Source organism: Siphateles boraxobius, unplaced genomic scaffold (genome assembly GCF_051911475.1).
Source record: "Siphateles boraxobius isolate OS27281-9 unplaced genomic scaffold, OSU_SipBor_1 13, whole genome shotgun sequence".
Taxonomy (NCBI): domain Eukaryota; kingdom Metazoa; phylum Chordata; class Actinopteri; order Cypriniformes; family Leuciscidae; genus Siphateles; species Siphateles boraxobius.
Window position 1 is genome coordinate 20,126,628 of NW_027508733.1, and position 25,110 is coordinate 20,151,737.

Sequence of the window (25,110 nt, forward strand, 5' to 3'; positions counted from 1 at the left end):
CATTTCCTGCTCTCTGCTAGGTAATAGCACATTTATTTAGCGTCATACAGGGATGCTAACTTAAGTGTGCCCACCTCTCACATAAACTGTAGCAACAGCTGCGTAACTTATGCATGACAATAGTACCATTAAACTTACTTGAAACTAAATAGCGGACTGATTGAACACTGTACATTAAAAAACGTTATAATTCAGGATCTTAGACAAAATGTACACTAATTATGTCCATATATCCATTACACATTTGAACTCATTCCTGACATTGATGCAATTTTGCGGGAATCTAATTTTTCACTATTATACGGTAGGGCGCTGTTACAAATCTTGTGAAAGTGTACAGATTCTCCGGATACAAAACAAGCGAAACAAGCAATAAAAGCATGCTTACGCATATGTAAGCTAACACGAACATCAAACATTAACATCATATAAACCAAAACTTCCTAATGTTATTGAATGAAATGTCGACCCAAGACGGTGAATCTTCGTGGTGTTGATGGACTTGATCTATTCCATCTACGTTTTGATCATCGTTCTGAATCCGATCTGGACACAGTATTTGACAAAAACGTGATTTGATCAAAAAGGCTGGTGCTGGTTGGCAACTTTTTTTTTTTAAATGCTGGCGGGGAAAGAGTTAAGAGAAATAACATGAAAAGAAAGAAGATTTTGAGCACAAAGCCCGTCTAAACTTTGCACTTTTTTGTTTGCGTCACTTTCTCGCATCACCCTGTGTCCAAAACAAACAAACAAATAAACTATTTTAAATTAATGATCAGATTTTCTAGTTTGCTGTATTGGTATTTATTAATTGCATTATGTATGACCGTTTGTGTTGCTCTCTGTCAGGGTTTAAAAACACATTAAATAAATAAATAAACAAATAAACAAAACTTTCCATACAGTTTGTTGTATTAATGTTTATCTATACTACAGACTTTCTCATTTGCATCTTTCTGTGTCAGGGTTTTAACTGTTTCATGTAAAACAAAGTTGGTCTCCATTTGGGCTTGATTTTGGTCGAATTTTTCAAATATAATGACCCATGCAAGTGTCTGACCATATATAAATGCACAATATCGACTTTGACACAGTGTTTAAAAAAAATATAGTTTTTTTCCTATTTCCTAAAAAAAGTAGCGGTTTTGGACAAACAAAGTTTCTGCCCAACAGCGACAAATTATTACTTAACAAATAAAAAATAAAAAAAATAAAAATTTCCACTAATGTATTGCTTCTGACTAAACTTAGATACAATTTCTCAATAGTTTAATTCTTTCGTATTAAAATACACCACTTAAACAATAAATGTTACCAAATATTACTAGAATAGGTTTCAAGATGGATGACTGATGCAACCTTACCCTAGTTAGTAGATAATGAGAGAAGGGAATCAGCAGGAAAAAAATAGTTAACACTCAAGAGACAGTGCCCTTATTTACACCATGGGCATCCCTTGACAGGGGTTTCGATGGAGAGTGAAGCTAAGAGTGCGAGGATTGTGCATATTATGTGCAGCCTATCTCGCTCACTGCTGCTTACACTAGAAAAGAAAAGTGCGGGTGGATCTCAAGTGCAAGACCAGACACCAAGCAAACAGTGCATATGGCAGCGAGTGCCCGATAAGAACCTGGTGTCGTCTGAAATCAGAAGAGGCCGGTCTGTGAAACAGTGCGTGCAACACAGCCTTGCCAAAGTTCTTACTTGAGACCTGGTCTCGCACAGCTGAGCGTGAAGCGTTTGCATCTACCAAAGGCTTTAGACGGCGTATAGGATTCAGCCCCGCACAAGCTTTGCATCAGTGTCTTCCCTTTTTATGGCACGTGGGTACGGTATCGCCGCCACTGAGAGCCGATACAGGCATTAGAGTGAGTGATGACAAGTCTTTAGGTGGCAATGTGAGGAAATGAGGCTTTCTGCAGATGAAAGTGTTCCTTGCGCACTCTCTATTTACTGCAGATGGAAGCAGCGGAGGGCAGAATCCAGCCGAGGGGGATTTATAACCGATGTCCAAAAGGGCTCATCAGTGGCTGTTCAGGGAAAGGTGTGCGACGGTAATTACCATAAGATGAAAGGACTAGAGTCATTTTAAAAAAAGGGGATGGTTCACCCAAAAATGAAAATTCTGCCGTCATTTACTCACCTCGTTACAAACCTGTATTACTTTCCTTCTTAAGTGGTGGAAAAGAGACAATATTTTGAATGCTTGAACTTTTGTGCATGCAATGAAAGACAGTGGGGTCCAAAAACAACATTCCTCAATGTTTGGCAAAGAAAAACTGTTTTTGTTCTACAAAAGAAATAGTCATACCATTTGAAATGACATGAGGGTGAGTAAATGATGACAGAATTGTCATTTTTAGGTGACCTATCCCTTTATGAAACACGGCAGAGTGGAAAACACTTGTCTCTTTACAAACGACCAGCTCTTTCAATAGGGTAGGTCACCAAAAAAGATGGATAGATCGATAGATAGAGACAGACAGACATACAGACAGAGTAGGTTGAATTTATTTTTGTCCACTGTGAGAGGAAAAGCGCTAAAACTGTTGGTTTCGGACTTTTGAAATTTGAAAAAGTTGTTACTGAGTCAACCAGGGCATTTGATTGACAACTGTGCTTCCCACCACTGAACAGATAAGAGTAGATGAACGCTCAGATTGAAGAGAGAATGACTCACTGTGTTCCAGGGTGAAGAGTAGACACACAGCCAGGAGAGGCTGGAGCGCAGTCAAGCGGAGCTCCCCCAGCATCCTGAAGGACAAACAGAGAAAAAGACACAGAGATGTGGATTCATTATCATTTCAGTCATGTCGAAATTAATTAAAATCAAACTACCAAAGCCTGCTCGTTCATTTTCAGTCTTTTTTTCAGTTTATAGGAATAAAGTAACCTATCAAAGGCTTGATAGGTCAAAATATTCAGAGCAAGCCTCTTAATCTTCATGTCCTATTGCAAAAAACAAACAAACAAACATTTGTGCTGACCTGAATGTGGTGGCTCTACCATTTAAGTGTTGTACGTTAAGCACAAAAACCATTAGTTATCACAGCAGTTTCCAAGAGTACGACATTTTGACCAATTTTTTACAGGACGTAAATAGCAGTAAAATAACTCTCAATCTTTCAAAAACAAGCATTTCTTTTTTATATGTAATACATTTTCAGAGTACTGGCTGATCAAACCTCAAGATAGAACAACAAGATGGATAGAATCATAAATATATAAACATACAGAATGTTAGACAGAAGGACATAGAGAAAAGGACAAGACAGACAGACAGACAGACAGACAGACAGACAGACAGACAGACAGACAGACAGATAGATAGATAGATAGATAGATAGATAGATAGATAGATAGATAGATAGATAGATAGATAGATGGATAGAGTATACAGAGAGACAGAATAACAACATGTAATTAGATAGAACGACAGACAGAACGACAGATACTGTCCCAGAACAACTGACAGATAGATAGACAGAAAGACAGACAAAACGATACAGAAATTAATTGAATGACAGATAGATACACATATGGATAAACAGACAGATCGCACCGGCTACCTGAGTTCCCATATTTACTAGGGGTGTAACGATCCACAAAACTGACGGTTCGGTTCTTCCCACGGTTTTGACGTCTCGGTTCGGTTCGGTTCGGTGGGGTGGGGTTTAGAAAGCTAAAATTGCTTTTTTAAAACAGTGGTTTAACGAAAAAATTGTCTTTGTCTTTAAATTAATTTACTTACAATTAAACGTTTTGCAAGGATTTTAAAAAAAGATCTGCTAATGCTGTAAACTATATGGAGCCAGCACATTACTATAACATTTTATAACAATATAACTATAACAAGGTTAACAAAAGAGCCTAGACTTTTAGCCTAAATTCAGATGCTATTTATTTTTTAGATATAATAATCAACACCCAACACATTGTATGAAAACATGTAAACTGAACATAAGGCAGTTTTTGCATTTTACATAACTTATGTTTTTACTATAATTCGTTATTGAAATATAATAATTTACAAAGTTGTCATTAAAGATATTTTAAACATACATTAAATAATTAAGATATCATTAACAGGTTAAGTAAAATTTAGCCTAATATATAGGCTAATATAGTGCATTTATTTAGTGCAAAAGTTAATTTCTCTAGGAACCAACAAGCTTTGGACACTGTAATTATGACTAGCCTGCTGAGGTAAATATAATGCTATGTGACAAAGCTGTTTTATTGACGTCTTTCCGCTGCTGAAACACTGATTGAGCAATTACACGAGTTATGATGCCTTTCAATAAGTATACTGTATCTTTCAACATACCTTCAGGTGTCCATTCATGTTTATTCTGTAACTGAGGAAGAGATGATCGTGTTTACTCGCGCTCCGCGCTGCCGCTTGAAATGAGGAGCTAGTAGGCTACAGAGATCTGTCACGACTCACGCCACATCAAAGAGCCCCAAAACGGCATTAATGTTTGAATTTCGTGATCAAATAGACATCATTTGAAAGATTACACCTTGCTTATTATCGAAAGTAACAAAACACGGAGCTTGCTATTATATGGTGTTAATGGTGGTTAGGCTACAAAACTGAATTCGTTGTGTACACATAAGACATGAGGTCCAATGAGACATGGGCGGGGTAGCAGGGGGCGGGGCGTGTCCGGTACGCCATGAGAGAACCGCGATACGAATTGTGGGTTCTGTATCGCTGTTTTTCGGTTCGGTTTGAATATCATTACACCCCTAATATTTACAAAATCACTCAACTAGGTTTTCATTATTTAGGGCCACCAAGTAGATTAAATGCCCGACATCCCCAATCTACATTATTACAGGCAGAAAGTCTTCAGGACAAACCAAGTGTGAGAGAGACAAAGAGCCGCCAGTAAATAATAGATTCTGCAGATTTGACTCGCTGTAGCCAAGGGCGAAATACAAGCCACTGTCTGAGAGATTGGACAGGGATAACCAGTGTACATTACAGCGGGACGCTCAACTGCTCTGATTCAAAGACGAGCGCAAGGACAAAGAGAGAGGTGCGCTTACCAGTGCATCAAAATGAATGAGACAATCGGTTCATTTGCGACCGCACAGTCGATTAATTGCTCGAAATTAATTTGATCTCATCTAATGGGTTAAATGGACAGTCTGTCAATTCAATCAAAGCTTCTAGCATCTTTCTTCTCATACCTCTTTGTTCATTTCCAACACGTTGAAGGTCTATTTTCTGTTCCTGACTGTGTGACCACCGTTAACATACATCTCTGCCGGGATCATTTGAGTCTATCTCGTAATTGTATCTGCAGGTTGGACCTGTGCAGTTTTTGCTGGCTGTCACAGCCAGGTGACAGATGACAAACCAACAAGAACCTCCTACATGGAGGTAGGCGAGCATTCACAAGCAAAAACTAAGACAAACCCACACACATACTAAAAGAAACTGATACTCAAATGAAAGGAAGCCAATATGCTTTTAGACAAAGGATCTGGTTGAAGGTTTGGTGTATAAATGCCTAAAAACACAGAATCCCTTACAGCTCAGTCCATGAATCTGTTTGTATCGTAAAAGATTTTCTTTCTCAAAGGTTTTTCAAGAAATAGCACGGTTTAGATGCTGCCCACTTCCTCTTCACAGTGGGAAGGCAATTGTGTGCTGGCATGCTGTAATCCTGCTGTTGTCTTGCCCAGCCTGGGCTCTCTGATCCTGGCTAAACATAATGCCAGACCTCTGTAGACTCCCACAGCCTGCGGCCTCCATCAACTCATCCCGAGTCAGTCTTGTACTCTTGTTAGGGCTAAAGCAAGCATCACTTCAGTTTAAATTTGGGGTTAGAGGTTTGTTCACATGAGGAGAGGTGCCATTTAAAAAAAAAAAACTATATTTCCAACTGGTGGACATTAAACAAGTAAAAAAAAAAAAATCCATAGTGTTACATTGAAGGTGGGACCCAACCTTAACTATTGACCAGAATATTAAGGGTTTTGGGAACTTTAGCTTCAGTACAAATATCATATATAGAATTACTTGTAGCTCTATACAGGTGGAGCTGGGGAAGGTGGAGGGATCAGAGGAACTCATTGGCTGCAGATGTGGCATGAACCAATCAGCTTGTGCCATGTAGTTAACGATATAAGTATCATCAGCTTCCGTTATGGACACATCAGCCTGCCACATCTAGAGTTTCATGACAGAACTTGGAGTGTAAATATATATCGAGGGGCCTAAAGTTAACACTCGGCAAATGACAAATGTGAGTAAAAATCTGCATTGTCGAGTATATAAAACGGTGTCACTCGACAGTTGGCCAGTAACATTTTTATCCATTTTAGCAATGCATGAATGTGAACAAATGTGAATGACGCTCAGTACAGTTGACGACCCAGCGCTGCATCATCACGAAAGTTTAAGCCTTGACAATTTAAATATTCAAGCACAACAAGACGCAAAAGGGAGCTCATTCGTTACTCTTAGAAAGCCGTGTCTCAGACAGCACACAAATATTAAAACTGAGCTCTCTTCCACATCTTCTTGCACTTGAGAGGACAAATTCACACATACATATGTCAAAAAACAGCGAGAATCCTAGTAAACATAGTTGGTTATGTCTTAAGTGAACATACAGCTGAGAAAGTAAACGCATGTGCACAGTATCAGTATATTAGATCCGTGCATTCAAGTGGCAGCAGCCTAACATTTTCTCACAACTTAGAATTCATAAAAAATTAATATACTATTATATATAGAATAAATCTATACAAAAACTCATAGGAGAAACGAAAGAGAATGTCCTTTGATTTTTTTTTCCCTGTGGGGAGAAACTCAAGGAGAACAGTTACAAAACATCTTAATGCATCCGTCATTGGCAGCCTTGCCACTGTGAGTTATTGGACACAGTCATGAATCAAGCTGAAGTGTTGCTCCATCGAAACGCACACATACACACCACACTTCAATACAAACACAGGGGATATGAGCATCCTTTTTCCCATGGCAAGACATAACAGAGTTTTCTGTAAATGTCTTTTACATGGTATATTTGCAAAGCGGGTCTTTTATCAGCTTCCCTGAAACGTTTATTGTATCTTTTCGCTTTGTCTCTACAAATCGTGGCGTTTCTCCAAGACAATTCACGAGTGGGTTAAAAGCTCACGTCTAAACCCCCAGATCTCTATTTGTGATGCAAGACAAACACATTGTGCCTTGAGGGGCACCAAACAAACAAATAAATGAATCACAGACATTCATTTCTGTGTTTGTGTGCAATAGAAAAAGAGCAAAAGAAAAGGAAAAGAAAAAAAGAATGTGCACCACAATATCAGCACTGAAACTGTGCATTCTGTCTATTGTATGGTTGATACAGATGGTGGGTCAGCCTGTCGCCATTAGCAACGACACCTGTATCAACTCAGACAGGAAGTGTCAATCATTCTGGGGAGTGACCTGGTCCAGAAGGTTGAAAAGAAAAGAGAACAAATCAAAACAAAACAAAGGCCACCATTCATTTCCATGACATTGCAGACAGGTTGAAGGTTCTGAAACCTCAGTGTCAGTAGCTTCCTGTAAAAACTAGGTCTTACCAGCTTAATGGGGTCAAGCTGCAATTTGGAACTGGGTAGATGGGTTTGTGCTGGTTTTCCAGCTCTAACCAACATAACCAAGATGATTTACCATGTAAAAACCAGGTCCACCAGTTGCTAGTCCACCTGACCATCTATCCTGACCAGTTAGATAGCTAGATAGATATTGGTCAGATAGATAGAATGATAGACCAATAGAACGATATTCAGAGCAAATAAAATGAACAATAGATTTATAGAATAATAGATAGAAAGACAGATAGAATAATAGATAAACAAAACAATAACAGAACGACAGACCGAACAAACAAATGATTGATTGTTCGGTGATAAAATTATAGGAAGATAGAACAAACAAGAACGAAAGATATACAATAGACAGAACAAGCAGACAAACATTAGATAGATAGAATGAAAAGCCCTGCTAAACCTGGTATTAAGATGCGTTTTGATTGATCGGATCACAAGTAGAAGGGGGAGACACATTTTCGTTTACACCTGGTGTTTTAATAAGTCTTTTGTTCACTGTTGACCACTTCTCTCCTGATTTCTTTGAGGGGAGGGATAATGAGCGGGTAAATTTATGAGCTTTTTCATATCTTTCGATTTAATGCACAAAATAAGCTCGCGCAATTTACATATGAACGCGCCCGGAGACAACGAATTAACATACGGAGAGCAGCAGTTTTCATTTCTGCTCTGATAACCGAATGCGGTGACTGTGCTAGAAATCAGGAATGGTGAGAGAACATTGTGCTTGGTACTTTTTTAGTCTTTAAACCAAATTTGGGTCTCCCGCCGACAAAGTTAGAAATCCCGTCCGGCTAGCGTGCTTCCCATAATGTTCACGAATCACGCATTAGGTCAGTAGGTGGAGAGTAGGAGGTCTTTTGCAGCACATTCGACTGCATGAGCGTTTACACTATGAAAGCAATCCAGTCAAATGCGTTTTCGACAACCTCTGGAAGTGGTCGGATATGCACAAGCTCAAAATGTTTTAGACCCCATTTACATCTGTATTTAGCGTCGTCCACTTGTGATCCGATCAACCAAAACGCATCTTCCAGGAGAAAACAGGGACATAGAATGCTAGAACGAACGATAAAACAAACTATAGATAGAATGTCAGATAGCCTAGACAGAATGAACAACATAATGTAAGTCAGATAAAAAGAATTACAGGAAGAACGACAGTCATAAAACAAACAACAGTAGGAACAACATTCATAAAACAAACGACAGAATGTAAGCCGGATGGATGGAATGATGGAACATCAAATGGATAGAATTAATGACAGAAAGAATGAACAATACAAACAATTCATAGCATGAATGATAGACAAAGAATCAACAATGCATAGATTGATAGAATAATACATAGAATGAAAGATAGAAAAATAGATAGACAAAACAATAATTAGAACGTAAGAATGAGAGAACGACAGAGCGAACAAACAAATGAATGAACAAACAAATGATTGATTGATTGTTAGATGCTAAAATTATAGGAAGATAGAACAACAGAACAAACAAGAATAACCGATAAACAATAGACCGAACAAACAGACAAACAATAGATAGATAGATAAAACGCTTGAGAGATTGATAGATAGAATGTTAGGATAGAATAAACTTTAGATAGAATGTCAGATAGACAGAACATACAACAGAATGTAAGTCAGATTAAAAAAAACGAACAACAGAAATAATGCAAGTCTGATGGATGGATGGATGGATGGATGGATTGAACATCAAATGGATAGAATAAATGACAGGAAGAACGAACAATACAACGAACAATACAAACAATACAAATGATAGACAGAAACAATACAAAGAGAAACAATAGATAGAGAGAAAGAAGGAATGATAGAAACGGAATCCGGCTCTAAAATTTTTTGTGTAATTGTGCATCTCTTTACCAAGGTTAAAAAGTGCAGCAACTCTAATTTACATATTCAAAAGAACAAATTGCAATATGAACCAGCCTGGCATCTGGAACATACTGTATAGAGTGCCATGAAGAAGTTGGATACTGATGCGGAGTCTACGCTGCCATCTGGGACACTGAGACTGTGCAGTAAAACTCCTGCATATGCATTTAGACAAGTCACTCAAGCACACCATATGGTAAGACGCACAACACTGGGGATATTCCACTCCCTGACCAGCACAATGGATGAATATTTAAGATGTTTGCTCTCATAATTGGCGTCTTAGTCAAAAATTTGATTCAAGTGGTCTGAAATATAACAATAGGTTACTATCGTAACCCCGGTTCTCTGAAACATCGAGTGGAGAGATCCACCTATGGGAAGGGCATCCGTACCTGACCTCTGCAGAAGCATCCAATTGCACCAAGTCTGGCTAGACAGACAGAAGCGCGCAGCCAATGCCAGGTGAGGCCACACCCCCTCACCTAAGGGCATATAACATCTGGGCGCGCTGCTATTCCTCAGTAAGTATATTCGCTTCTCGTGCAGCAAGCGGGGCAAAGCTGGTGGATCTCTCCACTCGATGTTTCAGAGAACCGGGGTTACGATAGTAACCTATTGTTCTCTTTCATCATCTCGTGTTCGAGATCCACCTATGGGAGAGACATGGACAGCTCCCCGATTGCCCAATACACTCACAGTGAGGTTCTGAAAGCCAGAGAAAGACGGTCACCCCGGGGAGGCGGTGCCTGACACGTCCATTAATCATGAACCTGCAAAGGTGACGCCACACCGACTGCTGTGGACACGCAGGACATGAAGCATGCATGAGACACATACATGAAAGTACCCCCAACCCACCAAGGCACATAAACTAAACCCATAACGGGAAGTAAATGTTTGGTGGCAAGAATGAACATGACCAGCCGGGCCATTCACTCTTATTGGTTTCAACAGGGTACAGGGAAGAGCTAAGAAGACCCAACCCCTAAAACCGAATGTGCTACCGAGGTTCTGGTGACATCCAGCCGGTAGTAACGCACAAAGGTATGAGGAGAAGCCCAACTGGCAGCGGAGCAGATGTCCTGCAGTGACACTCCCCTAAACAAAGCCCAAGAGGCGGCTAAGCCCCTTGTGGAATGAGCTCTGATGCCCCTTGGGGGCTGCACTCCCTTTGCTTCATAAGCCATAGTTATAGCGCCCACAACCCAATGTGAGAGGCGTTGCTTCGATATGGGACTCCCTCTGTGCGGAGGGGCCCATGAAACAAAGAGCTGGTCGCTCTTCCGGAAAGCGCTGGTCCTGGTCATATAAGCCTGTAAAGCACGGACTGGACACAGAGCATTCAGCCTCTGATCCTCCAGAGAGGTAAAAGGTGGAGGGTGAAAAGCGGACAGCTCCAACACCTCCGAAGTGAACGCAGGGAAGCACTTCGGCATGAAGGCCGGGTTAGGCTTAAGGGAAACCTTATCTCCACTGAGGGAGAACTTAGTGCACGAGGGGTGAACCGAGAGTGCATGTAGCTCACTGACACGTTTGGCAGATGCCAAGGCCAAGAGCAAAGCTGTCTTGAAGGACAGCAGCTTAAGGGAAATACTCCCCAGGGGCTCAAAAGGATGTTGAGACAGTGCTTCCAGCACCATGGAGAGGTCCCATTCCGGAACAGTTCTCCTGATGACTGGCAACGAGCGGCGTGCACCCTTCATGAATCTGCGGATTAGAGGGTGCTGCCCGACAGTAGAGCCCTCAAAACCCACATGACAGGCTGAAATCGCAGCCAAATAGACCTTAATGGTGGAAAAAGACCTCCCTTTTTCCATGAGGTCCTGAAGGAAACACAAAATATCAGGAACTGAGCACTGATAAGATGTGAGACCGCGCCCATCGCACCACCCTTCGAACACGTGCCACTTACAGCCATATAAGGACCGTGTAGAGACGGCCCTGGCATTCTGAATAGTGGCGACCACACGCGGCGAAAGCCCAAGTGCGTTCAGGTTCGTCCTCTCACGGGCCAGGCCCAGAGAGCCACCCTGTCCGGGTGGGGGTGGTAAATCTCCCCGTTGGCTTGGGACAATAGATCCGTGCGAACGGGAAGGCGCCACGGCTCGGCGTATAACAGAGGAATTATCTCCGCCAGCCATGGTGCCTTGGGCCACCTGGGTGCTATCAGAATGAGAGACAGGCCCTGCTCTCTCACCCTGGCCAATGAGGGAATTATCAGGCACAGGGGAGGAAAAGCATACAGGAGCACTCTGGGCCATGGGTGGGCCAGTGCGTCTACCCCGAGGGGCGCGTCCATGTCCCTTAGAGAGAAGAACATAGGACAATGGTAGTTTTCGCGCGAGGCGAATAGATCTACGCTCGCCCGTCCGAATCTCATCCATAGCATTTCCACTATCTGAGGGTGAAGACGCCAATCTCCGTAGATTGGGTTTCCCCTTGATAGCAGATCCGCACCTCTGTTCAGAATGCCCGGAACGTGAGTTGCGCGTAACGACAGGAAAACCCGTCTGCTCCACACCAAAAGCTTGTAAGCTAGAGCGTGGAGTTTCGACGAGCGCATGCCGCCCTGACGGTTGATATAAGCCACAGCCGTGGTATTGTCGCACCGTACTAGAACGTGATGTCCCTGCAGGCGAGGCAGAAAATGATTCAGAGCTTTCCAAATGGTTAAAAGCTCTAAATAGTTTATGTGCGCTGAACGTAGTCTGTTTGGCCACAGACCGTTCACCGTTCTGCCCTCCTGGGTGGCACCCCAGCCTGTCAAGGACGCATCTGTCGTCACAACTTTCCGCATCGTAACCGCCCCCAGAGGGGTTCCCCGTGCGTAAAAGTTCTCGCTCTCCCAGTGGCGCAAGGTCGCCGAGCAGGCGCGTGTCACTGTTACCGAGCGGCAAAGGTCGCGAATCGGGCTGAAATGTAGTGACAAGACCCATTTCATGAACGCCCTCATCCTCAGAAGTCCCAATGGCACAACTTGGGTGGATGAAGCCATGAGACCCTGTAGCCTGAGACATGTGCGATATTGCACTTTCGCCCCTTCTCTGAACTGCGTCAGACAGTTCATCAGAGAGCGAACGCGCTCTTGAGAGAGGCGCGCTCGCATGGAGACCGAATTCAACTCCAAGCCCAAGAAAATGACATTCTGACTGGGCGTGAAATTGCTCTTGCTCACATTCACTTGAAACCCGAGCGATGTGATGTGCGCGAGCACACGGTCGGTGTCCTGCAACACCTTCTCCTTTGATTCGGCTATGATGAGCCAATCGTCTATATAAGTCAGGATTCTCAGACCTGATATTCTCAGAGGTGCTAAGCCCGCCTCCGCGCACCGACAGAAAGACCGGGGACTCAAACTGAGTCCAAACGGAAGAACTGTGAATTCGTAACATATGCCCTGGTAGGCGAAACGAAGAAACTTCCTGTGCGGAGGATAGATGCTTATGTGAAAGAAAGCATCTTTCAGATCGACTGATGTGAACCAGTCGTTCTGTTTTATGGCACGGGCGAGTGCGCCTTGTGTCAGCATTCTGAAATTGTATTTCCTCAAATGTTTGTTCAACACTCGAAGGTCCAAGATAGGGCGGAGAGAGCCGCCTTTTTTCGGGACCAGAAAATAACGGGAATAAAAACCCTGGTTCATCAGATTGGGAGGTACCACCTGAATCGCTCCCTTGTTTAAGAGAGATGAAATTTCCTCTTTCAGAATGTGAGAGGCGTTCTCTTCCGTGTGAGAAAAGAGAATGCCGTTGAAATGCGGGGGTTTTACTGCGAATTGCAATCTGTAACCCTGCATTACTGTACGCATCACCCACTCGGGAGCTGAAACGGTTCGCCAAGCCGCTTCGTGACTCGCGAGAGCTCCCGCTCGGGCCAGAGCGGAGCTGTGTGAGACCGACAGGTTTATTTGTGATGCAATGGCGCCATCTAGTGGGTACACTAGAGGCGACATGCAGGGGTTCGGAGGGATTTCCTCTCTCTGCAGTGAGATGAATTCTCTCTGCGGAGAGAGGTTTTCCCGCCGAAACGAATTCATTTGATTCGTATTTTTTTGTGTTTTGTGTGTTTTGTGTTGGGCAAACACTGGGGCCGAAGCCTTTATTGAGAGAGTGAGGGGAACAGAGTGTGGGCAGTGTGGTGTCACTGAGCTTAAACTTTCCCTTACAAAGGGCCCCCTGAACGTGGGGGGAAAACACACATCTCTCGAACACACGAGCTGGGCAGTCTCGTTTACACACGGAGAGCTGACCCATCCGCGGGACCCCCTGGGTTTTTTGGACGGGGGTCCTAGAAGAGGAGGGGAGTCCGAAGGGCTTGCGGCCCGTGAACATGGACTCGAAGCCCCCATCGGCTGAACATCAGGCAGGCCGCTTGCGTTTCGAGTCGGTGGGGTTGGAATTCGCAGGTCTCCCGGCCGCGGCCGCGGCGGGAGCGGGCTTACCCCAGTGCTTGTGTGTAGGTGCTGGGTTATGTTGCCGAGGGGGTGGTTTGTTGCGGGGCTTTTCTCTGCCCTGATGAAACTGTCGTCCCGTGGCCGGTGGGTTAGGCAAACGCACAGGGGGCGCCTGGCGTGGGACTGACTTCCTAGGAAGGCAAAGTTTGAAGGCCTCATCCTCCTTTTTCTTATCGTCACACCGTTGTTGCATCAGTGCGACGGCGGGGCCGAAGAGAGCCCGGCCGGGCTCCACCGGCGCGCCCGCGATGCGCCGTTTCTCACTGTCAGGGAGTCCCGACAGGTTCAGCCAGAGCGCGCGCTCTCCGACCACGGAAAGCGCCATGGAGCGCCCGCAAGCTTGGACGGCCTGCCGAGCGTTACGGAGGACGAGGTCGTTCACCGTTAGGATCTCCTTCCACAGGGTTTCAGAAGGATTTCCCTTTTCCAATTGTTGCCCTAACTCTTCAAGGATCTCCGCCTGGTAGGCGGAGAGGAGCGAAGAAACGTTAAGGGCCCTGACAGCCACGGCCGAGGACTTATAAGCTGCCTGGTGAACGGAGGCAGCAAAACGGTCCATCTTGTTGGGCAAGACCGGCTTGGGGGGAGCGAGCAGCCCGCCCTGAGCGGGGTTAAGGTGCCTGGCGATGGAAGGTTCGACGGTGGGAGGTTCGCCCATACCGTGCGCCGCCATGTCCTTAACCTCGAGTCCCGTGAGACCGTGTTTGAAGTCGAGCGGGTCGCTCCAATAATTTCTCATGTGCTTCGCGCACGCCGGGAGGATGGGGAAGAGTTGTTTCCTCGGGCCGGGAGGGGGTCCCAGCACTTTCCCATCATAAATATCCCTCTCCTGGTCGGTGGCGCTCTGCGGTGCCGGCCATTCGATGTTGAGACGAGCGGCCGCTCGCTCACACACTTCCAGGAGGATGGCTTGAGGCAGAACCGCGTGGGCCGTAGCCTGGGGAACACCAGAGGGCGGGATGGCCTCCTCGTCCTCTGAAACCCCAAGAATGGCCGCATCCTCCTCTTCGCCAGAACCGGGCAGGTCGTGGACGAGAGTGAGGTTGTCCCCGAAGATGTCCTCCTCGGGGAAGGCGGGATTGGGCTGGTCAGCCCAGACGAGAGACGTTGCGCCCCGGGAGGCCCCCGGTAGCGCGTCGTCATCACCGTGTCCCCCGTCCGAGTCAGAAGGGCTGAGCCCGGTGCACTGTGTCACTGCCACCTTAAGACGGCGTTTTAGCAGCTTCCTAGGCAGCAAGAGGCAGAAACTGCAATTCTCCGGGTTTTCAAGGGCTTCCCGAGCGTGCTTAAGACCCAAACAGACCACGCAAAGCTGATGAAGATCCTTAGCTGCGATGAGGGCACCACACGCGGCCGGGCAGGCCCGTGACATGCTATCCCCTGGAGAGGCTGCAGGCTTAGACAGTGACATACCAGCGAAGAAAACGGAGAAATCCGTGGCGGGCAGCCGTGAGGAGAAACGGTGAAAATAGCGAGAGCGTGGGCGGCTCCGAATGCAAAGCAGCAGTAGTTGAAAAATAAACAACTGTCACGTCCGGCGGAGGCTGATCTGGTCGATATGTCCTCCTGAAGACACGAGGTGAGCAGTGTAAAAATCCAACCGAGCTGTGAGATGCAGAGATCGCGAGAAGCGAATGTCAACTGAGGAATAGCAGCGCGCCCAGATGTTATATGCCCTTAGGTGAGGGGGTGTGGCCTCACCTGGCATTGGCTGCGCGCTTCTGTCTGTCTAGCCAGACTTGGTGCAATTGGATGCTTCTGCAGAGGTCAGGTACGGATGCCCTTCCCATAGGTGGATCTCGAACACGAGATGATGAAAGAGAACAGCATGTATCTCACCTCATTACTGGACTTTTCAAGCATGTGAACACGCAGGTGCGTGTTGCATTCGTCTGGCAGCCTGTCGCGTATGTTTACGTGTGTGTGTGTGTGTGTGTGTGTGTGTTTGTGTATGTCCTCTTTCACTGACATGAAAAGATGCAATTAAGCAGCAGACAGACATAGAGGCGGGCAACACATTAGCACTGCGCTAGTGCAAGTATGCTGTCACCCACAAACACAAACCGAAGTGGTTTTCACACATCCCGTTCCATGATCTCAATGGCCACTGATTGCTACTAATATAGCAGGATGCTGCCAACGTGCCAATGAGGGAAAAGGAGTTTGTTTCCGCTGCGAGAGCGTCAATATGTCCGTTCCATTCACCTTTTTTCCTTTTCGTCCTTATGATTTTTACAGACTAGTCTCTAACCCTGCTGAGTAAAAAAATAAAATAAAAGGTTTGGATGTTTTTTCTCACCATCCAGATCAGGAGATTTTGACAGAAAATATATCTGACTGATGTATAAACAGAAGGTGCAATTCATTTCTTATAGTCTCAATTTGCATCTTTATTTATGTCTGTAATAATATGCGAGATTAGAATTATTGCACTCCAAATCATAGTGTTGAAAATAGTATGCCAATGGTGTACAACTATGCAGGACTGCATCGTAATTCCGTAAAAGTACAGATAGTATTTAAACTGAGGGAAAAAGCATGCATGGTAATACCAAATACCTGTGGAATACCATGTTTTAATCTAGCATTCTATTTTGGATTTAAATGTGTATGCAAACTGTAATTATATGCATACTAATATGCAAGATTAGAATTAGTGCAAACGTTGAAAATCTACTAGAAATAGTATGCCGTTCTGTGTTATAGTACACTTTGGCTTTGGTATTTATTTAAAAAACTGTAATAGATCTAATGGGAATTTCATGCATTTTTACAGCAAAATACTAATAAAAGTCCAGTTTTCGGAAGTGATGCAGTCATGCAGTGAAAAAACATAAACTGACATTCATCTCTGTGTGACAGCTTACGTTTTTTTTTCCATCGAAATAACAGTTTCTCCTGAGTTCTTTCATATCAGTTATGTATATAAGGGTTTATTGCTTTAAGTCGGAATAATTTGGTATATCATTAGCTCCTTTCACACACGGTAAATTATAAAAATTGGCAAAACAAATTTAATAGTAAATTCAAAAATGTGCTTTTCACACAAGCAACAGCGTTCAGGCTTTTTACCGGTAGCAGACCATTCACACATCAGTTCCAAAATAAACTCTATGATGATGTCATTAACCGGAAGTTTACGCCTTGTTCCTAAAGAAGGCTAGTTATTTTATCATACGTTACAGTATATAGCTAACTGTTGTTGAAAAATGTCTTCATAGGCCTGGACGAGGAGAAGCACTTTCGGTAGTTTCGTAGTAGTTTTGGTATCACTCCAATTTGCAGACATCTGTAAAAAGTGATAAGTAAACGCATCATCTGCATCACAATTTTATGAATGGTCCAGAGCCGTTGCTCTTTCAACGGCTTCTGATTGGCCCAAATCACTTCTAACGTCAGCGCGTTCTGACCTCGTACGTGCAAAATGCTGGTAATCTTCATTCCACTTTCACACAGCACATATACCGATAATTTACTGGTAATGTTACAACATCGCTTGCTGTCAAATTGCCGGAACCTACTGTATTTACCAGTATATTTAAAAAGGTCCTGTTCACACATGATTTGTTACCGGTAATTTACCAGTAAAGACTGGTGTGTGTGAAAGGGGCTATTATTTCAGTTAATGAAATATACGTTTTTTTACTGTAAATTTTGCAATAAAGTGTCCCTGCCATGTGTTTTACATTGCAGATAGTGTGAGGCATGGATTCAAACCTACATTTTCCAAATGAGCACCAAAAGCTCATCACATCTGGCGTACAAACTCCTAAGCCAAGACTTAATCATCCAAACCCAAGTGAAATTAAACTATTGATTTCAGTTAACAAGCACTATTGAGTAATTAACTTTTTATAGATCTTAGACAAGGCATCCAGGACAAAATGTGGCATGACTACACCTTTCCCTTCATTCAAATGGCCAATCCAGTAACTAATTGAGCTTGGCAATAAGTGCTTGACTGGTCGAGGGAACGGACTTGTCCCAAAAAAGAACCAAATAAAATGAGTTTCTCCATCTCAACGTCTCGGAGCAGAAGCTGGAGCTTTGAAAAATGAGGTGACAGGAAGCTTACATTGCGGGGGCTCGGCACTGGCAATTTCAAACATTTCCTGCTTTTAATTTGCGCTTTCAGGCACGCCGACACTTTCGACAGCCGACAATGGGAAATATTTAACTTGCTCTTCTGTGCATCAAGGTCCTTCCCTGTGGAATAAAAAGTGACTAGAAAGCACTGTAAGACATGTTGATGTTGAGCAGTCTGTACAAATGAAATGTGTGTACTTTCCGCATCATGTACATAAGCGATCATTAAAATGTCTCCACATTGAACCAAAATTCGGTCCAGAACTGCTGTGGGAGGAAACGACCCACAACAAACAGCAGATATAAATGACCCAGCTCTGCCTGCTTCTGACTGGGAACTGTAAAGGTGTCTCAGTTAATCAAAGTTCCCAGACTGTCGGCTTTGAATCACATCTAGGATGCGCGCATAAAAACTGTGGCTTTGAACTCAGAGCAACGCTTTCCCCAGCGCACATGAAAAATCTGGAAAAAAAACCCTTTGTACAAGAGGAAACTCGTGTTATGTCGCCAAATTCAGCAGATGCGAGACAGAAATTGACAAAACGCCATTGCAGCAAACATCAGGCAAAGATTATGACATATGCCTGGCAGCATCTTCCTATTGATACAACTCAGGTTTTTGGATCCTTTTATGATCTTTCCCATAACTGAAGCCACCATTTTTATATCTTCAGTTATGGTAGTTATAGTTTTTGGCAGAAGAAAAATACAGACTTGACCGTTTCTGAATAGTTTTGCAGGCAAAAAATGTATTGCTAATGTTTTCACACTAATTTTATTTGTTGGATCGGTTAGGCAAACATTGTCTTTATGAACTCAAATTAAATAGTGTGATTTAAAGGCAAGGAACTTTTTATTGATACATATAAACTTTTCCATCGAATGAGGTATAAATATCATCCATTGTTTTGTTTTATTATTTTTATTTTATTTTATATCCTTGTGTAATTTAGTCTGTAATTTGGAACAGTGGCTGTACAAAGATAACAATATCAGGGTCCACAACAATGCATGATATCATTCTGTGTATTATAAGCACGCTTTGCAGTTATATCATCTGCCACTTTAAATGCTCCAGCTCTATAAAGCAGGGTGGATTCTGATTGGCTGCCAATGTCAATACCAATTTTATCTTTCATCAGCTGGGAAAAAAACTTTCTTTAGTGATTCCAACGATATCGTTCCTCTGTGTCATTAATATTATAGCTGTAGACTGCACTATTCTCTTAGCGTTAGAACAATTTTTAAAACTTTATAGTTATACTTATTTTCCTTGGTGTGAACGGCGTTTTAAAGCTTGTCATGAGAAAAAAAGAGATACAGGCAGAAAATCTGAATTTTTTCCTCTCAATGGTTGTGTTTACATGTACAAATCACTGATTTAAAAAAAACAACAATGCTAGAAAATATCATATTTGTGCTATTTTATAAAAATAAAAAAACTCCAGTTTTGACATGACGAAAAACGGCCCAAAAAACACTAATTTGTGTGCCACTCATATTTTAAGTGAACCATTCATGACCATAAAATAATACAGTTTTAATGGATAGTTAATATATAGTTGGTCTAGGGATAGTTTGTCTGTCATTAATTACTCATGTCGTTCCAAACCCGTAAGACCTTCATCCATCTTCGGAACACAAACGAAGATCTTTTTGATGAAATCTGAGAGATTTCTGTCCCTCCATTGACAGCTACTACCACTTTGACGCTTTAAAAGCTCATAAAAAGATCGTTAAATGAATCCATATGAATCAGGGAGTTAAGTCCAAATTTTCTGAAGAGAATGGGTCGCTTTGATGATGAACAGATTGGAATTTAGACATTCACATTTTAACATTCATCAACTCACACATCAGTTTTGGTAAACGGAAGCTTGTAGCTATCAACGGAGGGACAGAAAGGTCTCAGATTTCATGAAAAATATCTTAATTGGTGTTCTGAATAAGAACGAAAGTCTTGCGGGTTTTGAACGACATGAGGGTGAGTGATTAATGACAGACTTTACATTTTTGGGTGAACTATCCCTTTAAGATATTTTACATTACGTCTGGTTTTTAGGTGAACTCTGCGGCAAAAATCTTACCACACGTTTAAATATATAGTAAATGAATGACGACGGGGGCTGTTAAGCTCTAAAATAATAAGAAAAAAGCAACTTAAAAGTGACAATGCAAAGACTGAAATCAGTCATCATTATGAATTGTTCTTTTGAATCAAATCTTTCCAATTAATCAGTACGACAATTCGTAATGACAAAATGGACTGATTCAATCCAGTTGCAGCTTTTAACATCTCACTGGAGGGAAATATTACAGCAAATTACACCTCATATTCAGTCTGTTCCTGATGAAAAGCTATTATTTAATGTCACACGAACAACTTGTTCTCTTCAGTCGTCATTCACAACCATTATATGGAAAAGAGCGCGCCACTTTTTGGGTTCCACTGAAAAAAAAGGGGGGGTTAGGACACGAATGTGTGTGCAAATGGTGGCTACTTCTGCAAGTATAATTGTATAATTTCATGCACACTCATTGTTTGAGTTCCTCAAATGTGGGAGCCGCGAACTGCGATTGAGCCACTGGAGTGCCAGTGCCAGCTTTGTCTAGCTGGTGCATTGAATCACAAACTGGCAGGAACAATGGAGCATGTAGGTGTGTGTGAGTGTTTATATGAGCCAGGCTCTCCGAACAGGTGTCAGAACAGCTTTTATCCATTCAGCCCGCTCCACTTCTCCAGATCCCTTTATGAAAACACGACTCCGTCATAACCAAACTATTAAACTGGGAAGCATATGGTAAGTCCACAGCATGTTTTCACCCACTAAAATCACACAAAACTAATCAAAGTCACACCAAAACACAAAGGAATTCCCCTCTGACCTCTGACACACACTGACAGATGGGGAGGGACGGAGGCCAACCACCCCAAAAATCACATTCGCACATGTCCGCCACACAACAGTACGTCACATGCCTTTTCATGCTGAATAGCTGCAGTGTTGCGACAGATTTGAAATGTTCTTCATGAATTTATGACACGTCGGGTGAACAGCGAAACATTTGACATCAAAAAAGAAGCTGACCAGAAAGTGAATTGCAATTTTGATACAACAAGCAAGAAGATTCAGGCGGAAAATAACATAGTCTATCCGGATCTTATTTTGACGCCGTGCTGCTGACATACCAAAATATAAAACAATGCATTATATATATTTATCGAGCACTACTGAGGCAAGCGTTTCGATTCAATCTTCTCAGAGACATGCGCTCGGGGAGAAAAAGAGCTGGCAGGAGAACGACAAACAATCTAGCAGAAATGAAGTGATGGATTTGGGGGGGAAGAAAGGGTAACAGGGAAGGACAAGTTTTCAAGAGATCCGAACAAAAGACAAAGAAGTCTAGATGGTCAAAATAGAAGGATTAACACACAAAGAGCGGTCTTAGAAAGTTTATCCGTGCTCATTAAAATAATCACACTTAAAGCTCCTAATGAGTTTCATGAAGCTGTAGATGTCTCCGGTGTTAAAGGAGGACTTTCAAATGAAAACGGGAAGTGAGAAAGAAGACAAGAGGAAAAAATACCCTTAGAAGGAAATCGCTCAAAAGTGTAGGGGTCACACCAATATTCCTTTGTCTCAGTCAGATGTAATGGACCCCTGGTGCCATATTGATTCAGAAGCATCGACTCGTTGCGAAAAAGAGAGCAGCGGTGTGAGCTCCATTTGCAGCTTTTTATTTACTTATCTCCAGCAGTTTGATGTAAAACCTAATAAGAGCATCCAACAAAGCAACGCTTTCTCATTTTCTCATTTTCCAGGACGTATGGCAAACCGCCATGAGCGACATTGTCAAAATAAATGGCATGTCTTGGGTATTCCCCAGCATACAGAATGAAACAGAATTAATTCAAAGGGATAGTTCAGGCAAAATGGATGATTCTGGCATGATTAATGTCATTCAAAGCCTGTATGGATTTCTTTCTTCTGTGCAGGGCTCACAAAATTTCAAAATCGCTGGTAGCCCTTCGGGCAGGCACTCTTCAGATTTTGGTAGCCCGAAAAGAATTTTACTAGCCCAAATAAAAAGATAATTTTTAATGTAGAAAATTGGTTAGGAGTCAAAACATCAATCAAAAACTTTTTCAAAACACAAATATCAACAAGTGCGCAGCTCCGTTGTTTTATAGTGATGGAATATTATTCTGATGGAATAATTCACATATTGAAGTGTAGCAATAAATAATAATAATATAGTAAATAATAAATAAACAATACCAGACTTTTTTGAGGCAAGTAAATGGTGCTCTAATTATTTTATGTTGTTTATAGCAGAATATATGATGGTCAAGTCACCTTTATTTATCTAGCACTTTTTACCATACACATTTTTTTAATTCAAAGCAGCTTTACAGTGATAGCCCCCCACTCAGCTCTCAATCATCATTGTATTGCATTGCATTAATTGCCCCCAATATAAAAACTACAGAGCTTTGATCATGAAATTAAGCATTTAAAAATATTCTTACAAAGACAGATTATTGGAAGATATAGAGTGAAAAAAACCCTAATATTTATATGCATTTATGTAAGTATTCTGCTATACTGTTATAAAGATCTAATTTATTTACATTAAAAAACGATCAGAAATTAATCGTACTTTCTGGTCACATAAATATCAGAAATTGCACCAAATTGCACATACAGTATATATATATATATACTCATTTTAAGCCTCTGAATAAAATTTAGTTTTTTTTTTTCTCTTTGAAATATTAGCTTTATATTCTCGTAATTTATACTATTTAAGTCATAAAAGCTTGATGTTTCAAATATGATACTCAACAAAGAACACATCCGCAAACTTTTGTTTTTAGATTTTTCTATATGTTCTATATGTTAAACTTTTCCACTAAAAAAAAATTGATTTTTATGATTATTATTTCATATGGCAGGCTTTAAAGGGATACATTTGGTCTGCTTCTCCACAAAGCTATTGGGTTCGATAGACAAGGTCCTTTTCTGGTCACTGTTCCCTTTCAGTCGCTTCATTCGACGTAACGTTGACGTTACAAAGTAATTGGGATCACTTCAGGGAGCCCTATCAACTTCGAGTGTCTACAGAACAAGCCAATGAACTCTGCCGTGCGTGAAAAGCGTCACACGCCCCTCCCCGCAGCGCGGGTGTAAACAGGAAGCGGGGGCACGCACTCATTGTCTTTTGCTCCCGAGCTTTGTTTGACTCTGAGATCTACAGACTGCTGCACGTTCTACAAACGAGCAAGAAGAGGAAGAAGAAAACTGTGTTCCAGTGCTGGTGTGACGGCACAATCAGCGGTGGCCGCGAGCATTTTCAACCCACAACTGCTGTTTCAACAGCATTGTTTGTGTGTGTGTGTGTGTGTGAGTGTGTTGGTCTCGTGGGCGTTCCTCAAACTGAGAGTGTACCCCGATTACACCATGGCTATCCCTGGGTGCTTCAGCACTGAAAGAGTTTTTATTTCTTTTCTTTGTCTGTTATTTTCAAAACTAAAAGAGCAACACAAGCGTGACCCTGCGTCCTTTTCAGGATGTCATTCCGCTTGTGCGTTTCTGGGTGTGGTTGTTCCCTGGCGCCAGCAGACGGCCAAAAATTGTTGCCTCTCGTGTTTGGGCGTTCAGCATGCTGAGGCAGCTTTTGTGAATAGCTTGTGTTCTCGTTGCGAGAATATGACTATGACATGCACTAAGATCAAGACTTGCTTACCTCAAGGGAGGTGCAGTCCCCTTGCCAATGCCCAGATCTAGTGTTTATTCTGGACCTCAGAATAAACCTACTTTTGCGCATGGTCAGGGTAATCTGAGGATTACCGTGAGGGCTTCCCCGCCGAGGCAATCTCCGCGGGCCCCTCACGCCTCTCAAGCGCTGCCGCCGTTGGAGCTTCCAAAGGAACGCGCTGGTTCTTCTCATGGATGACCAGCCGTGTCCTTTTGGGCCCCACCTGAAGATCAGATGTCGATCGCAGCATCGGAGGGGGAGCTTCAGTCCTCTAGAGATGAAGACTCGTCTGCGTTACCCCTTCTGGGAGTGTAGCGTTGCCCGAGTCCGATCAAGAATGGGCGGCTATGCTTTCCTGGGCCGCCGAGAAGGTCGGGCTTGCGTGGAACCCTCCACCACGTCTCGAACCTTCTCGGTTGGACGATTGGTTTCTTGGGGCGGGCCATGCTGGTTCTCAGCGCGCCGCCCCGGTACCATTTACTTCCGGAAGTGCATGAGGAGCTTACTAGGACGTGGACGGCGGCGTATAGTGCCAGAAGCCGTCCTAGTGGCCTCGACGGCAGAGCGGCTAAGGGGTATGTGGATGTCCCGCCGGTGGAGCGTGCCGTCGTGATGCAACTGTGTCCGCTTCCTCCTGGAGGGGCAATCCATGCCTCCCGTCCAAGGCATGTAAGTTTTCGAAGGCTTACAGAGCCTGTGGACAGGCTGCTTCTGCCCTCCATGCCATGGCGTTTCTGCAGGTCCACCAGGCCCAGGTGCTCATGGACATGAACGAGGGTGGTTCTGACCCAGAGCTCCTCTGGGAGCTTCGTGTGGCAACCGACCTCGGTCTCCGAGCGACCAAGGAAACCGCATGTTCAGTCGGTCAGGCGATGTCCACCTTGGTGGCCCAGGAGCGCCACCTCTGGCTCAACCTGGCGGATATGAGGGACACCGATAAATATCGGTTCCTGGATGCCCCTCTCTCCCAGGTTGGGTTATTCGGCGACGCGGTCGAGAGCTTCGCCCAACAGTTCTCGGCCGCTCAGAAGCAGACGGAGGCCATCTGACACATCCTGCCCCGGTGGACCGCTGCTGCTCACACCTGTCCGCCGGCCGCAGACCCTCCGTTCTCTCGTCGCCGAGGTCAACCTCCTGCGGCGTCCTCCGCTCCCGCTAAGCCTCAGCAGCAGCAGCCAACATCCAGGCCTCAGCGTGGAGCAGGTCGCAGGAAGTCGACCATGCCCGTCCAGGCCGCTGCCAAACCAGGAGGCAAGCGCAGGTGCAAGCGACCCTGATACGGGCTAC

The 25,110-nt window shown here is 43.5% G+C and overlaps 1 protein-coding gene across 1 annotated transcript in view; it reads right to left on the bottom strand.

Annotated features, from left to right (window-relative positions):
- Positions 1 to 25,110, bottom strand: part of ncanb (neurocan b) — a 148,854-nt gene that overhangs the window by 95,202 nt on the left and 28,542 nt on the right. Inside the window, exon 2 of the mRNA XM_077226413.1 lies at positions 2,681 to 2,754. Coding sequence (XP_077082528.1) covers positions 2,681 to 2,754 — 74 coding nt within the window. The remainder of the gene's footprint in view (positions 1 to 2,680; positions 2,755 to 25,110) is intronic.